Genomic DNA, 17363 nt, shown 5'->3' with positions numbered 1-17363 from the left:
TCACCGCCGAGCGCGGAGGGCCCGGGCGGCCGCCGGTCGGCCCCGGCTGTGGGAGCTCGTTCCCCGCCGAAAGCCCTGTCAGTGTAGCGGCCCCGGCTGTGGGAGCTCGTTCCCTGTCAGTGTGGCAGCCCTAGCTGTGGGAGTTCGTTCTCTGTCAGTGTGGCAGCCCTAGCTGTGGGAGTTCGTTCCCTGTCAGTGTGGCGGCCCCGGCCGCTGCTCCGGGCAGCTAGGGACAGCTGCCCCCCGTTCTTCTGGGGCCGGTAGAAAGCTCTGAGAAGGGAGATATGCTAAGGGAGGTGAGCGTTTTTCTCTCATTATTACATCTACAGTTGTTTGGTCGTGATAAAGTCCAACAGCGAAGTAACGGGCGTTTGCTGCAAAACATATCTAAAAATAAGTAGCGCAAAAGGGGCGTGATCAGAATGGTTGAAAGCCAAAGTGCTTGAAGAGCTGGGAATTTTAGTGTTACACGGTCAAAGGACTGGGCATCTGATAGAGAAGCTCACGGACATCTCTGCACTACAGGCAACATCCAGCTCACCTGAGAGCTAATTGGTACAGAGGATCCCTAGGATCAGGCGTTTGGCAATACTGAGAGGGAAAAAAAAATCATTAGACCTTTATACAAGTAACAAGAACAGGCAGTCCTGTAATTACAGTAATTTGGAACCAGAAGTGTTATAAGCCTTTGTGCTTCAGCAATACTAGTTAGTAGGGGCTACGTGCTCTGTTTGGTGTGCTGGTCGTTTGATGGGTGTCTGCCTGTGGAGAGGAACAAGGAAGGGTATCCACAGAAGCAGAAATTAAATAGAGAAAAAAATGGCTCTTGGAACCACTGTAATCACAGCTGATGATCAGTAATGATTGTGCTGATAGGCTGGACAAGGTCTCCTTGACTCAGTCATATATCTGCTCCTGCTGTGGAAACACACTTTCTGAGCCAGATGTTGGCAATTCATGCTCCAGAATAAAGCTATTTCTGACAAGGTTATTTTGCAGCAGGAGCACTGCACTGTCTACTTCACTTCTGCTTCCCCCAGTGGATCTACTAATTTTCAGAAATATTCCTACCTTGAATGATTAATACACCAGCGTGAACAATATCACAAGTGAAGATGTGAGTGAAAGACAAGTAGAAATTCTGGCCTCATTAAATTCAATATTCAACAACTTCTGTAATTCCTGGAGAGAGACACGTCAGAGATTTCTGTGTGAAGGCAGAATCTGGTAAATCAGATAACAGCCTACTGAGAGGAGTTTAGAAAAACTGCATTGTCTTGGCATTAACATGGAAGGAGAAGGATACATCTTCCTCCTTAAATAAGAAAATAAAAAAACAGATATTCAAGGAAGGTAAGGCTAAGTCTAAATCTAGACTTGCCTTTTTCTAGGCAGCAGCCACACCTTGTATGTTTACATCCAACAAACCCAAAGACAGGTGCTTAGTCACCATGCAAGTGTTGACATGAAATTACCTCCTACTAAGACAAACTACAGGGTGTGCAAGTGTGACTGACTAAAACTGATTGCAACAGGGAACCTCGTGTACGAATTAAAAGTTACAAAATACAGCAAAAGACCTTATGGGAGGCTAAAACACTATTTAAAAGAATGACTGTGTCTGAATTCAGTTTTCTCTCATACTCAAAAGCCCCAAAATGCACATGTCCCAATAGCCTGGCTGGGATTTCTTGTGCTATGACACAAGGTTCAAGGAATGACACCTGTCAAGCCTTCTACATCTTGTGGGTTCCCTTGTGTGGCATCAGAGCATCATTTTGGGACAGATTTTCTGTGCCTGGCTGTGGGCCTCTAAGGGCACAGGCCTTTTGGGCTCCATGTACACTTTGCATTTGTCAGCATTTACAAGTGCTCCTAGTGATTATCACATAGGTATCACTTCTGTAACCATGTCCTTTTTGATTCTACTCAAGATGTCTTCAAACCAGTCTTAATACTTCCTTTACAGATCTCTGTGCTCTTTTGACAGCTGGGAATGTCCTCATATTTTGCTAAAATACTCTTCATCTAATTCTGGCCCAGGAAAAGCCTTCTAAACACATAAATAGCTATTCCTGCAAGCCCGGGCTCTTTAGATAACAGTCTTTCAGCTGCTAAATCAAGAAGGATTTGTTAATTATTTCTTTTATTGTCTCCTTTTGTGAGATCAGGGTATTTGCACTTAAAAACAAAATGCATTAAGCTCTTTGCCTTTGTAAGGTTTAAATATAAACAGCAAATTTCTGTTTTCACACTGAGTGCCTGGTCCTATTGTCACTCACACCAACAAACCCAGGAACCTGGACACACGGCATTGCTTTCCAGCTGATGATACCCTGCTATTAATTGAGTCAGTGTAACTATTTCCAAGGGCTGCTTTGTTAGAGGAGCAATCCAGCTCTTTCTCCACAGAGAATGACTTAACAACAGGGATTTGTAGATAAACAGCGGTTCAGGAACATAACCGTGTGTAGCCACACAGAAATCTACCAATCATCATTCAAGGCAGACTCAAAGAATAACAGAACCAACTACACATCTGAACTGTCAGTAAAATGCCAGCCAGCTCATTATTTTATGAAATACATTTGATATACTGCTTCCTTCACATGTTTGGTATCCAAAGTTGGCTAGAAATGGAAAATGAAGTTGTTACAGTTAAACTACTGATAAAAGGAGGACTGCATCCTGTTACTTATGTATGAAGTAAAAAAAAACAATCATTATCCATACTTCAGAGGCCAGTTTGTTACCACTGTAGAATTTTTTTTATGTGCATAATCCATCTTCTGAGAAAATATTCTTCACTTCTTCCAAAACACCCACACCATAGAAATAATCCATATTAAATGCCAGAAACTACAGTGTCAGTAGCATTATCTTTGTTTAAGACTCTTTGAGGGCTTGCACTCTTGACAAAGACCATGAATTGGATATGAGTTTGCACACTGGTTATTTAAGAGAAACAATCCTTTTCAGAAGTCTACTGTTTGCTTAAATGTCTTTTGTTTGATTGAGCAGAATTTTCTGTTTGCCTCTGATCCTTGCCATTGAAGTGGTATTTGTATTGGCTCAAATACCCTCAAACACGATTGTGCTGAGTTACACAGACGAGTAGAAGACAGCTAGTTTCAAAGAAAGATGTGAAGACAACCAAAAGTGTTGTGACAAATTTACTCTGTCCTTGCAGCTCAGTGCAGTAACACAGACCCAGGACACAACCTGACATGCCTTTGAACCAGGGCTGCAAAGACAATTCCTCCTTTCACTTCTCCCTGCTTCCTCAGTGCTTCACATCCACTTCTGTATTGTTCCCCATGATGCTGCTCAGTAGCATTAGTACAGTAAACAAAACCTGTGTTCCTCATTGTCTTCCAGGCTAAATTTGGTTACACTGTCAAACATGGACTGGAAAAAAGGGAAGAGAGCACTTGAATAGTGGGAGTACTGAAAATGCAGGCTTACATAACCATCAACCCACAAACTCAGAGCCAAGGTAGGGTAACCACAATTAACAGAGTAACAGTCACGGTCATCTCTCATATCTTCAAACCTTTAATCCATATAATAGAGATCATATTACTCCTTTGGCTCATGTTTTGCTAAAGCAAATCAATTTGTCCTTGTAAGCCATCCATGTAATAAAACTTCAGAGTAAATTGTGGGGATTTAATTACTAACACTCAGAATTTCAGAATTCCCACTCAAAGAGAATTTTGTTAGAATCTGGGAGTGAGAAATTTTTAGCAAGAATGCTCAAACTCAACTAGTGGGACTTTTACTCAGGATTTACTCAGAGTTGGTATTCTGGGTTGGACCACTGAAGAATTTTGAAATTGGAGCTAGGCAATATATGGAATTGAAACAATAATTTAAAAATAAGAGGTGGCATGGGAAGATGAAATGGGGAGATACAATTTTGTGTAGGATGAATATATGAGGAAAAGTGTTGAAAATATAATCCATGTTGTGATGAAAACTGAGTAGGTTGAACCCTTAGGCACAGTTTATGTCTTGCACAAGTTCCCACAAAGTACAACTTCCCAGCACATTGTGAGAGTGGTAGAACCTGACACTTTTTGCTCTGCAGAGAAACTTGGGCCCTCTGAGGTAGAAAGCTGACAAGGTGGTTTAATCTGCCGACAAGGTACTTTTTTTCTGTGAGGAAGAGATTTGGAGAAAAAGCAGAATTTGGTATGCTGTTACTGTAAGGCTTAACAAGTCTTACAAGACTGAGTGTGGTTAGAGAGGACACAGTGCCACGAGTCAAGCAGCAGCATTTCAGGATTCTAGTCCACATGTAATGAAAAGGCAAGAGCCCACTGGTTAATAAGCATTTCAGTGTTTCATCCAGTGTCACACCTGTTTGGTATCCCAGCTGGACACAGTGCCAGAGAAGTCACAGGGAAATACAGGCCTTAGGAAATCTGCTAGCTCAAAACTTCTTCTGAAGAGACACAACACTGCTGCTACTGAATCCAAAAAAAAAATAGGGAAGAGAGCACTTTAGATTAGTGACTATAGTGAATCCATCTCTGGAAACACAAGTGTGTCCAGAAGAACTGAAACTTCTGTCAGTAATTTAGTCTTGTATCGAAGGGGATGTTGGTCTTTGTCTAGTCTCCGTAAGGTTTCATTCACTCATTTTCAGTGCTAAATTTTTCCAACACTGAGGGGTGGAAAACCATCTGACCCTCATCACATATGTTGGGAGACTTCCCTTCAGCTGATAAGAAACTATCTGAGAGTTCCTCTTTCACTAGTGTATTAAAAAATGAGAGTTCACCTGAGTTTAAAGGATATGTAAAGATTTTTTCTTCAGTTATGTCTCTGGCTCTGAAATGCTTATGCAATCCCACTAATTGATGCATCTGTAAAGCAAATGTAATCTTAGATATGAAGACGTAATGTCTTTGTAGACGAAACATTTTCTATCCTTTAAATCCAGAGTACCACATTAAAAACTAGATATGAATAGGAAAACTGACTACACTTAAGAACCGAATAGGACAGACCCACCTTTTACCAAAGTTTCTTGATTAACATTAAAACCAAACAAAATTAACAAGATTAACAAAACTAGTTGTTGAGATCTGAGTTTTAACTGCCACTGAATGCAAAGAGAAATGCCTGATTTGTTGTTTGGCTGGTGTCATATTCTAAAGTAAGGCATAGATTGGCTACAAATGCACAGGCACTTTCTGTCCCATCCTTTGGGCAGATTAAGTTGAAAAGTATTGCTTGATGATTCCTGTAAGGACACAGTTCCCTTCTAGACTGAGGGACACAGGCAGCTGGGAACAGTTAATCATGGGGAAATGCCTGAATCAGCAGCATCATGAGTAGCATCGTGAGGATCTGTCAAACATATCAGTGCAAAAATACAGTTACAGGGAAATTAAGGTTGGAAGGGACATTTGAAGGTTATTATTGTAATCCTCATGTTCAAATCATAGCTATGATCTAATTTGGATCAGGACAATTATTTTGATAGTTCTGTTGGGCAGATAAGTGAAGATAAAGTGAAAATTCTAATAAAATTCCATCATTTCCTTTAACATATTCCTGGTAATAACACTGAATAAAGGACATTTTAAACAGGTAGCAGTGAACTGACCTGTCATGTTTTAATCTGCATAATGATATTTTAGAGATGCTTGTGGACATATTAGAAAGAGGAAGCTTGCCAAAGACTATCTGGGCATTGTACTTTGAGAAGATGGATTTATTGGAAACTTATTTTTTTTAATTAGTTAAGCTAAGTTTTTTTTTTAATTTGTTAATGCTAAAGACAGCTTGAGATCTTGTAAATATTGTTGCCATGCTACACTGACAATAGACTAACTCTCATAAGAGTTTCTTCATGGTATGATGAAATTAATTTGGCTATCAGTGCTTGGCAGCTGGATGTGAAGCTGCTCAGATTACAAGCCAAAGGAGCAGTAAAAAATGGGTACTGCTATCATGTGACATGAAAACAAATTTTCTGCTGAAAGCAAGAAATACATGAGTGTCCCTGTAAAAGGTTATACCACTATGAGGCAATTTCACCTCTTCTACTTGGACCTCATTCTAACATGTGAGAACGTTTCTGCTGTGCTCGTGTGCTGCAAAGATGCATTGATTAGCTGCAGAGAGCAGTTCTCTCACAGCTGCTCCCTTACTCTGTTTTATTGGATATTTCCTCATTTGGGGAATCTGCTAGGCAGTACTGATGTTTTTCAGTTATGTTTACACAAGACGCTTGTTCTCAGATAACACAGAAAGACTAATAGTGTTTAAAATATGAATTCTTTATAAATGTGTGCATAAAATCTGGCTTTATATCCATTACAGTTGTCTTCTTGATATCTGTATAAACTTTTATGGAAATTAGTATTACACGATGAAAACAACCTAGTAAATCACTTATAAAATAACAGATGTATAACTTATAAATTATAAATTGAACCTGACATGTTCAAATCAAAACCAGAGGACTGGAACATGGAAAAGTTTTTGGCTAGGTCTGTGATTTGTCTTGCCGAGGGTATCCCTAGTAATTTGATCAATTGATACTCATCAGAAGTGTCTACCAAGAGCCTTAGCCATGTTTTCTGTACTATGTTGTCTGTTTCTCACTCACTAACAGATGCCAGAATATGCCCAAAACCAGCCCTGTGTATCAGGGTGTATTGCACACAGCAAACACTTTGCTGGGCCCATGTGAGGTACCTGCAGCTAGCCCTGAGGGGAACCAGGGCAGCAGAGCTGCAACAAGAGTGACACCATGGTCAGTTACCACAGGCCTTGGTGAATAGTCACAAGCTCAAAAGACAGGAAAACAGCAATCATGAGAGAAAGAGGCATCACATTTGCTGTGTCAGAAAAGGTGTTAAAGAGATACTGTTCAATACCATGGAGGATGAAATACTTCCCACACAGCCAGACATAACAAGACACAAAGCTACCTAGCAAAAGGTGACAGGTGCAATTAAAGCTGTCTTTCTTACAGCAGCAAATAATGGCAGTTTTAGATTATACTTGACTTCTAGTGGTTTAAACACAGAATAGGACACACAGCAGAGATACAAAGCTCTACCAGTCAGGGGATAACCTGTGGTTTAAGGATTACAAGGTAATTGCATCACATGAGGATTTCTATGATTGTGAAGCATCTGGAGTAAATGAAGGAAGAATAACACAGTGACCTTGGAACAAACTCTTCTAAGTCTTAGAGCATGGACTGGCATTGAGAAAGAGAAAAACTAATTATTATTTTTGTGCTTTGAATGTAAACTAAACTAATCCCTAATTAGAAAAAAAAAAAAAAAACAAACATGTTTGAGTGCAGTATAGCCATGCCTGTTACACTGCAGCAGGGTGAGACAAACAGACTGGAGATGAGGGAACTTGGACTTCTGTGTGTCTTGATTTCTTTCATTTGCCCTCATCAGCACACTGTGGTTTAATTGAACTATTGAATTTCAGAAGTAGTCTGTTCCTCTGTCTGAACAAAACATGAAAGACCTGAATGAAGAGACAATGAGAAGAATGAAGGGATGATGAAAGGCACAGGACAATTTCTTTACGGGGTATAGGAAGGTGTGTAGGTATATTCATGTATGTAAGAATTCTTCAGTCTGCAGCTAAGCAATGACTGACAGATGTAGGCTTTAATCAAGGAAGGACTGTGGAAAGCATGAACACAGGTGTGCTGTTCACTGGTTTTCCAACAGATGAACTGTGGGAGCCAGCTGGAGCCAACTGGAGAATAGCAAAGAAACAAAAGGAGGTGATTCTTCATACAGCATGGATCAAAGCTGCAGTGCTACAAGTTCACTGGAGTTCAAGGATAGGCTTAGGAAGTCTACAGAATAAATGTCCACAAAGCTTTATTAAATGCACAGAAACCATCCCTGATCCAAGAAACTCCTCAGCTGTGATTGACTGAATGCCAGAGAATGTGTAGGAAAAGTATAGACACACATGGCTGATTCTTACATTCTTCTCTAAACACCTGCTTGTGGCTGCTATCAGAGACAAGATACTGGGCTAAAAGTACTTTTTGATCTGACTCAACAGTAGAACATAAAAAATAAGTCTGCCTAAAACCAGATCATATTATTAGGCTCAAGAATCAAATATAGGAAAAGTAAGATTATTTTAGATCTATTAGCTTTACATTCTATTAAATTCCATAAATAGATCTTTTAACTGAGAAAATGGTGCTACCACTTTCAGCTAGTGAAAACACTTCATTTAATGGAGAAGTTATCACTACTCACAGTCATTTCTAATATTATATAGAAATTCTACAGAAACAACAGCTCACATTACAGAATGATAAAACATTACCTGTGCCTGAAGTTTGCACATCTTGCACTTTTTTCATACAGTATATTATGTGTGTGTTTACTAAATAGCTGTTAGTGTGGCTCTGTGTCGCATCTCAGAATGAATCCTCACTACTTTTTGTTTCAGATCAAGAATGCTTGGACAAGACCATTCTGGAGGGCAGCTTGGCACAGGGTACTGGTTTCTCTGGCTATGCAGAACAGAATGTCAGGTATGCTAATTACTGAGTGACTGAGCACACGGGCATTCCTTACACACACGTGGTGGCTGCTACAGAGCAGAAGAAAGATCTTTGTATTCCCCATAAAATCAGTACAGTCTGCTAATTGCAGCACAATTAACCAGCCTCCTGACACAAGGCCACAAAATCAAGACTTCATGTCACACTGGGACCAAGGTGAAGTCATGTGTAATAAAGGAATTAAATAAGTCTTCAAAGGTGCTCAAATCTGCTGGACAGGGTTGTTTCACAACCCAAGAGATCACAATTTGATCTTCTTTTCATAGAGAGCACACAAATGGAAGCTATACTGAAGGACCAAATGTTACTGTAATTACCAAACTTTCCAAACTTTGTTCCTTCAGAGGCATAGAAAATGAAATTTAGTTATTAAAATTAATGTTATTTTTTGTTGCAGAGGGAGCTGTCCTTACCGGATCAGTTAAAACATAAATGGGCATGTATCAAAACAGAACTGAGAGAGCTAGAAATATGAGTATTTAGAAAATAATGTGATGTGCAAGACAGAAAAAGACATTGTGATTTTACTCCATAAGTTTATTTGCCATTTTAGTCCTAATCCCCTAACCTTGTAATTCGAAAAATCAGTTCTGTGGAGAGCCACGGCCTTGAACGCCGTGCACGCAGTGCAGAGAAAGGCAGCACCTCCGGGCCTGCAGGCTCAGCCAAAAACCAAGGGATGGTTCCCCAGTGCCGCCCTGTGTTGCAAACACGAAGTGCACGGACAGCCCCTTCCATGCGGGCAGAACAGCTGGTGCTGCTGCTCAGGCACTGCAGGGTATCTGCTAGTGGGTTTTTAATCACAGGTCCTTCACTAAGACATGCTCTGCTAAACACTGTCTTTTATCACTGCGGAATAACAAAAAGAGACATTGATCATATAGCAAAATAATATTTATGTGCAATCCCAGTAAACGAGGTGGAAATGCCAGTGGGTTTGGCCAAACAATTTTTTAAAAAATCAAATCCTGTTTGGCAGCAAATCATCCAAGTACTATTTGTCATCTGTAAGTTATTTCTCAAAAGGAAGAGCATATAAACTGTGTATTTGATTTACTCAGTAGCAACCATGGTGCCAGATATGCTTATATCCTTAAGGATTTTGTACAGCAACAGTTTGTGTACAAGTAGCTACTTAGTAGTAGCTGATTCAGAATGGGTCAGTCTTGCCTTAAATTGTAACAAATTTATAGATTTACTGTTCAAAAGCTTTTGCTGTAACAGGACACTAAAACTATATAGCTTCATAACGACAAGAAAAGGTGGCTATAAGTTTTTCCATTATCTCTGCATAATTGTTATTCATATTCCTGCTTGTAGTCAGAATTATGAATACAGTTCTCCACAATCTTAATTAACACCTCTAATCTAATGCACCTGGTATGTCTGTATAAAGAGATCTCTCTGTGATTTTCACCATGGAAACATGTTCTGATTGCCAGTGATCAGTCTGTTAGGGCAAGACAGGTGCCAATATGTAAACATGTCTGATGCACACACAACAGGTGCTTTGGAAGCACTTCCCTGTCACAAATCCTAAAGAAGTTTTCCCTGAACATAACAAGCAGGAAATCTTTTCTCATACAAATTTTTAATTATGTTAGGGTACTGATTAACAACAATGCTCACAGCACGGAATATTTCAAAGTTTATAGTGCAAAGTACACATCTTTTGTTACATTGTGGAACTGACTCAAGTTCTTCCTTAAGTTATTTACTCTCTGATGAAGCAGGCCTGGGAGTGTTCTTATTTGTACTTGCTGCCCCATGGGCTGCTGCCACAAACACTGCAAGACCATAGAAATGTCTGGCGTGTCTTTTCCTACTCTGCACTTCCCTTTGCAGTAATTGCAGAGCAGAGAGATTATTAGCTACTGCACATTCCCCTGAAATCCCACTTATATAGGAGCCTCTTCTGTAATCAAGAAAGCAATAATTAGATCAGCTATGAAGTAGCCCATAGTTCTCTGATCAAGGCAAAGAGTGGTACTTTCACACTGCCCTCAATAGACTTGAGTTTGTTATAAGACATTTGTACAAATCCTGCAAATACACCTCCATGCAGTGGCTGAAGAACTGACGGTTTCAGGCGAGTTACTTCTTTTCTTTCACAATAACAATAAATAAGGTTGTAACATAATTTGCAGTGTCTCACTAGATACATGATACTTGATAATCATTATTCTACAATCACTTACTAGACAAACATCCAGGGGATCCTTCTGAAGACAAAATGTTAAGAGGATTTTAAAAGTCTTCTTGGTAGAGTTCTAAATACAAGTTCCGCATTGTGGATTTGCCATTTGCCATGTATTAGCTACTCTGTAAATCCTTACAAGGGAGGCTCTTATGGCATGGAAGGATGGATACACTTTGAGCAGAGACTCTTAGCCCAAAGTCTCTCAGCACTTTGAAGTGAAACTCTGTTTCTCAGAATAAATATGCAAGAGGTAGAAATATCAACTACAATTTACATTTAGGGATGCAAACACAGCTGTTTGAAATTGCTCAGTGGTAGTGTAAATTACAGAACATCCACCAGAGGGAAGCTCATGCATTCATTCAGAATAAAATAAATAATTTGAAGAATGAGAGAAACACACACCTGATATTTAAGGCAAAGCAAATTCTATTTTAATTGTTTCATAGCAGTAGCATGGACTTTTTGAGCTTGGAAAGTTTTCAGAAGTCATTTGCCAATGTAAAAGTAACAGACTTACAGAAAGTTTCCTGGATTGATGACTGACTTACTGCACTACATATAATATGCATGCAGACAAAAAATTTTAACTTTGTTTTTTAAACCTACAGATGCATCTTAGTTTCACTGCTGTGATGAAGTAGACCAGAACTTCTGTGATCTGAAGTCAAAATGCACCCACATGTGGCCACTAGAGTGAGTAAGATACTGAATTGTTTAGCCACTGTTGTTTTTAGCAGTTATTGACTACACTATATTGCTACACTATCCCCCTGTTAATGGAAATATTTGGTTAATTGCCTATAAAGTTTGTGTTCTACTAATTTAAATTTGATAAATAACAGACGCTTTTAGACAGCTTATAATCTGAAGTTTTCTTAGTGATCCAGCAGTCACATAGAGCTGTTCAGGAACATGCTCCTGAGCTAATGTCAACTCCAATGTCTAAGATATTTAGTCTAATAGCTTAGCTTCAGTTTCTTACTCAAGGAAATCTTAGTAGTTCAACACTTCTCTGGGATTTTTCTGAAACAGAAATTCCAGACTGTGGCTGCAATTGAGAGACTCGTTTGTTTTCTTGCTTAAATGAAAGACACAGCTGGAGGCAGAGGCCATTTGGCCAGCAAACTTCAACTCAAGTGGAGAAAGCTGTTTCTGGAAAATGTAAGGCCAGATGCTTCAGAAGTTCAACCACATCCATACACTACTGGATTAGAACTATACTTATACCAATGGTTGTTCAGACAACTGTTCTTTTCCACCTTTTCCACCAAAAATAAAGTTATTAAAAAAAAAATCCCACAGATGTGTCACACAATGGTACAGAGCATACAAGTCCTTTTAGGAATCCTTGGTAGATTGAGGACTGGCCACAAGGTTGTAGCTACACTTAGAGCCCTTACTATGACATAAAAATTTACCTAAGTGCATATCTTATTGTTATCTACAATTTCTAGCAGTTTGTGTATCTTACTGCTACACAGGATTGTTAGCAATTATCCCAGCTTTCAGTTAAGCAGAGTTTCTAGTAATCAGTGTAGCTTTCTTTACTATCTAAAGTCTTTGGTTATGTAGGCTTTTAGTCACCTGAGCCCTCTGCAATTCAGGTCAAAGTCTTGATAATCAGTGTGTGACACAACAATCATAATCTAGACTGACTTTACTTAAAGAACCTGCTGGTCCCTGCAGCACTGGCTGACAAGAGGTACTGGACATCTCTCCTTGATTGTCCTTTTCCAATAAAAATCTGCAACTTAGTTCAATCTAGAAATGCCACTGGCAATAAAATAAAATAGTCTATGAAGTTACTTCTGGAGAAGTAATGTGTGTACAGGTGATTTCATTGGAAGAAGAGACCCTGCCCAACACTTCCTCCCATTAGTTAATTTTCACACGTGGTTTTCAGAAATTCCCTTCAGAATACAAACAACTTGTTTCGTTTTTTTCCCCTACCCGGTATTCACTGAATGCAATTAAAAATGAAAGGAACTGGAATCATGTATCAGATTAAATCCCAATTAAAATCTGTATTACACAAATAGTATTTTGAAGATATAATACTTAACTTCAGCGGGGTTATTCTGGATTTGCTTTTGATCTCATTATACTCTTACAAGAGCAAAACCAGCTAAGCTGCTTTGGGGGTGCTGATGTTACAATCCTTTTCCCATGGTGAAAAATACTTTTTTACTTAATACTATGCACTACATTTGCCAGGTTTGTAAAAGTAGGGAAATAATCTGTAGCACATTCTTAAATTTAAGAAAGCTATAAATAACTCCTTTGTTTCTGTGAACTTTTTAAAATGGTAAATACCCTTCCAGTTCCACTTCTTGAATATTTCTGTTGGCTCTGCTGTTCTAGTTCCTCCTTTAACATTTTAGAAATGAACTTCAAAAGATGTTTTGAAATCAGGATAACAAAATAGTTTCATACTCTTTCGCCAGGCTCTGAAGAACTTATGATTCATTTAGGATTTGAGTTCTACACTGACTACCAAGTTTCCTAGGAAAAATTCTAGAAGTCATAGCCCATTGCTGGCACAGCAGGACAATAATGTAGTCATATATTTTCTCTCAGTGTAGTTGTATCTTTTCTCTCTGACACGAAGCATTTCCTCCTATACATCTACATCCAGACAGAATACTCTGATGGTTATTGTTTGGTGAAGAACTGCAATTTCCCAGAGAATTAGAAATACAACTCCTACCCACTTTGTTGTACCAGTACAGTACAAACAGTTCATTTCCTTTATGCCAGGGTATTTCTAAAATATGATTGACTGTTTTCTGCTGAATTAAAAAAGATGACATGAAGGTAGTAAGCACAATTTTTTGTGCTTTAAAATTCATGCCAAACATAATGCCCATTTGTAGTTTACCTGCCACGCCTCTGTTTTTTGTTTTTATAAAGTGCTGAGTTGTTCACAGGAGCAAGAATAGAATAGCATAAAAAGGGTTTCTTTCTCTTCACAGCAGTTGATTAGACCAGTAACATCAAAACAGTAGGACATTTCTTTAAATAGGGACATTTTAGAAACACCACCAACATGCTGTAAAATTTGCTGAAGCACAATGGATGTATAACTAACAGCAAAGTCAGATCCTGCATTATATTTTTACTTTTGCTTTGTATGCAAAAATACCCATCCTCCTAAACAACAGGAACTGCCATATGTGGTCAGATGTCTGTAAGAGTGAGTATGAGGATGTGAGCTCATAGTCTGCATTAGCCTTCAGAACATCAGTTAGAGGAGAACTTTCAAGTAGTTCACAAACACCTGCAGAATAAAAGCAGAGCACAGAGCAACCAAGAACGGAAGAATTTCCAGAATGAGTCAAGCTGAGGAAAGCAGTGGCGACTCAGCATGGAATATTGTGAGGTCAGTAGTCTGCATAATACTGGGCTTGTCATTTATAATTGGCACCCCTGGGAACTGCATTGTCATCTGGACTGTTTGTACAAAAATGAAGAAAGTATCTCTTTCAGTCCTGCTGATCTTGAACCTGGCCATTGCTGATGTCCTTGTGCTGATCACTTTACCAATCTGGATTTACTCTTTTGTTGACTCATGGGTTTTTGGAGTCATCTTCTGCAAAATGCTGGTTTTCATTATTTACTGCAGCATGTATGCCAGTATATTTCTGATTACAGCACTCAGCTTGGAGCGGCTACTGGCTGTGTTTTACCCTTTCACAATTCAAACATACATAAGAAAAGAAAAAATTTCTTTGATTGTGTTCCTCATTTGGTTCCTGTCTGTTGCCTTTGGTATTTCTGTCATTCCATTTCAAGAGACAGAAGAAACGAACGGTCGACTTCTATGCACGTGTCGCAGCTACTCTTCCAATAGACAGAAAGTGTCCTATCTTCTTCTGGAGACCCTTGCAGGTTTTTTAATCCCTTTCTTAATTATTTGCACTTGTTATGTGTGTGTTGCAAGAAGAATAAGCAGAATGACATTCCAATCCAAGCAGCGATCGGAACGTCTCATTGCCAGCATCGTGGTGGCTTTCATTCTGTGCTGGTTCCCTCACCACCTCTTTAACATCCTGGATATCATTTCAATTGAAATAGAGCTCTCTAATGAGGAGATGTCTTTGGCACTGGAAGAAATTGTAGACAAAGGAGCGTACATCTCTGGAGCACTTGTATTCATCAGTAGCTGTATTAACCCTCTGCTTTATGCTTTTGCCGCACGAAGGTTTCAGAACCACCTGAGGTTTGCCAAGATGTTAAAGCTGTTTGAACAGATCAGTCAGACTGTGACAGAGGAAGACAAGAAAAGAAGTCTGGTTGTAGCCAAACATGAAGATCCTTTGGCAGGCACAGAAAATCTCTAACAAGGAACTCAGTGAATAATCTGTGTCATTTCTTCAGCAGTCCTTTCTCCTCATTCTCTCAGTTTCATTTACTGAGCAGTCCAGCGAAAGCTGTAGAGAAAGAAAAGCTTTTTGTTTTTTTTCTTGTGTGTTTTATAAGAATTGGCATTAGCAACCTTGTTCAGTTCATAAATTATTACTCACATCATGAAATGAGCACTATTTCACTGTTGCTGAGAACCTCAACAAGGTGGCTAAAAGCTAAAATTGTAGGAATTACAGCACTGTTACTTTCCATTAAAACTATTTCTGATTTCTAGAAAGTCTGTGTGCAGAAAACAGAAAAGAACTGCATGTGGAAAAGAAACTTTGAAAGCTTGAAACCAATAAAACTAAGGGTTTTTTCAGAAAAAAAAAGTTGTTACATGTTCAAAAATCCTTATACAATCTAGAGTTTTAAGAAGTTAAATTCTTTATATGGCTAAGAATGGTTTTAAAGTGTACTAATGACACAAAACTCTTCTGGGTTGATGGAAAATCCAAAACTATTTTTTATTCATTACTATATTTAGGTTTGAAAGTGATAAGGGTTGCTAGCACATTCAAGCTCATTTACAGCATTATCTCAGGGTAGTAGGTTTGAACAAGTCAAATGTGGAGTATGAGAACTGTGTTGTATGGCAAACATCACTGCAGACTGCATGCTGTATCTGATGGCAAACACATTGCATACTTCTGGCAATTTGATGTATTAAATGTATATACTTTGAGTTTCCTCAAAAATTTTGATTCAAAGAAGTCAAGCTTCCAAAATGTCTATTAAATTGTGGAAGAATTGGATCAGGCTCAGGTGAGGAGGAAGGAAACATCCTTCCTATTGATTTTATGTGTAAGAAAATTATGGTAGTAGTACAAAAGTGTCTCATATCAGAAGAACTTCACCTTGCAAATAAAAGAATTATATTTTTCTTCTCTTATAGAATAGTAGACTTTGCCATAGGAAACCAATAAAATTAGTGTTTGCAAGGGCTTTAGTTTTGTGAATGTGTGTAAACTCACTGTGAAAAATTACATGGCATCAAGTGTTTGCTTTTGAAGTTTTATTTATTTCAATTGTGCTTAACATTTTTTACACTTGCTTTATAAATTTTTAAGTCAATCATTTGTAATAAGATTGAGATAACTACTGATTACAAAGCATATTGTAATTTCAGATTCCGTGTTCTGGACAGATGCTAAATAGCTACATTACTCATCTTTACAAAGAAATTACAAGTACTAACCAGCCATTAATTTTTGAAATTTTGAATAATTTTGAATTTTGAAGTGAAGGATATTTGAGTTGTATTAATTTAGCTTGTAAACTGAAATAAACATGGGGAAGTAAAATCCTTAGCTGCTAATAACGGAATATTTCTCTAAACTTTGCACATGCATTTGTTATTCCTGCTTCTTATCAAAAAGTATTTTTTCTCCTGAACAGGAGACAAGTCCACAGCAGAAAGGATTTTCCTTCAACAAGACTCCACTGAAATTAAAGAAAACTTTAGCAAGATCTTGTTTGCAGCAAAAACTAAGCAACAGATAAAATCCTTCAGGCTTGACCCCAGCCTTTACCTACCACTCTTTTTCACCCCTCTGATGGTTTTTAATTACTATAGGACATTCAATGTAGCAATGTGACATTATCTCACAAAAAAGCAGCAGTTTCAGTTATCTACTCGTAAAAAAGTGAAGCTGTATTTCCCAATATGTTCTTGAGATAGGAGTCACTCACTCTTCAACAACACAGAGCAGACCAGGAGATTTGCCATCTGATGAGCACATGAGCCCTGCAACTGAACTTCTAGGCCATAAAGAATCAAGCATTTCTCAACTCACAGGGTGAGAAAACACCCAGACAAACTTTAATACAAACTGCCTGACCATTATTTTCCTTTTTATCAGTCCATGTGTGAATCTTGTGCCTCAATATTATTTTTTCACGTTTTCTCCACTGCTTTTTACTCACAGTACTGAAGTCCTTGTACATCAGGAGGTCCATCAAGGAGCTAGAGCTATCCCTCTTAATTTCTCATTAATGGCCTTGGTTCAATGTCCAGTAGACAGTCATCTCTAAGAACTGTGTTTCTTTTGAAGGCTATTCAAGAAGTATTAGAACATACTAAAACAGCAATATTAACTAATTTCATTTTTATGTAAATAGAGTTAATTCTTGCAGTTGGTCTGCACAGTTAAAATCCTCACTGATTTAATATTTTTT

At 38.5% G+C, this 17363-nt stretch overlaps 1 protein-coding gene across 2 annotated transcripts in view; it reads left to right on the top strand.

Annotated features, from left to right (window-relative positions):
• The first annotated feature begins 9 nt into the window (after positions 1 to 9).
• Positions 10 to 17363, top strand: part of LOC132332647 (leukotriene B4 receptor 1-like) — a 39809-nt gene continuing 22455 nt past the window's right edge. The window contains exons 1-4 of one of the 2 annotated variants that reach the window (XR_009487965.1): positions 10 to 296; positions 3379 to 3496; positions 8464 to 8548; positions 11390 to 11474. Coding sequence is in view for 1 of the 2 variants with exons in the window: in XM_059857149.1 (XP_059713132.1) it covers positions 14111 to 15121 (1011 nt within the window). In the remaining variant the exon portion in view is untranslated. Of the gene's footprint in view, positions 297 to 3378; positions 3497 to 8463; positions 8549 to 11389; positions 16512 to 17363 lie in introns of those variants that run through there. The other variant, XM_059857149.1, reaches the window with a different exon arrangement.

This window comes from Haemorhous mexicanus, chromosome 12 (genome assembly GCF_027477595.1).
Source record: "Haemorhous mexicanus isolate bHaeMex1 chromosome 12, bHaeMex1.pri, whole genome shotgun sequence".
Lineage (NCBI taxonomy): Eukaryota > Metazoa > Chordata > Aves > Passeriformes > Fringillidae > Haemorhous > Haemorhous mexicanus.
Note: the sequence above shows the minus strand (reverse complement) of the source record. Positions and strands in the feature narration are given on the sequence as shown.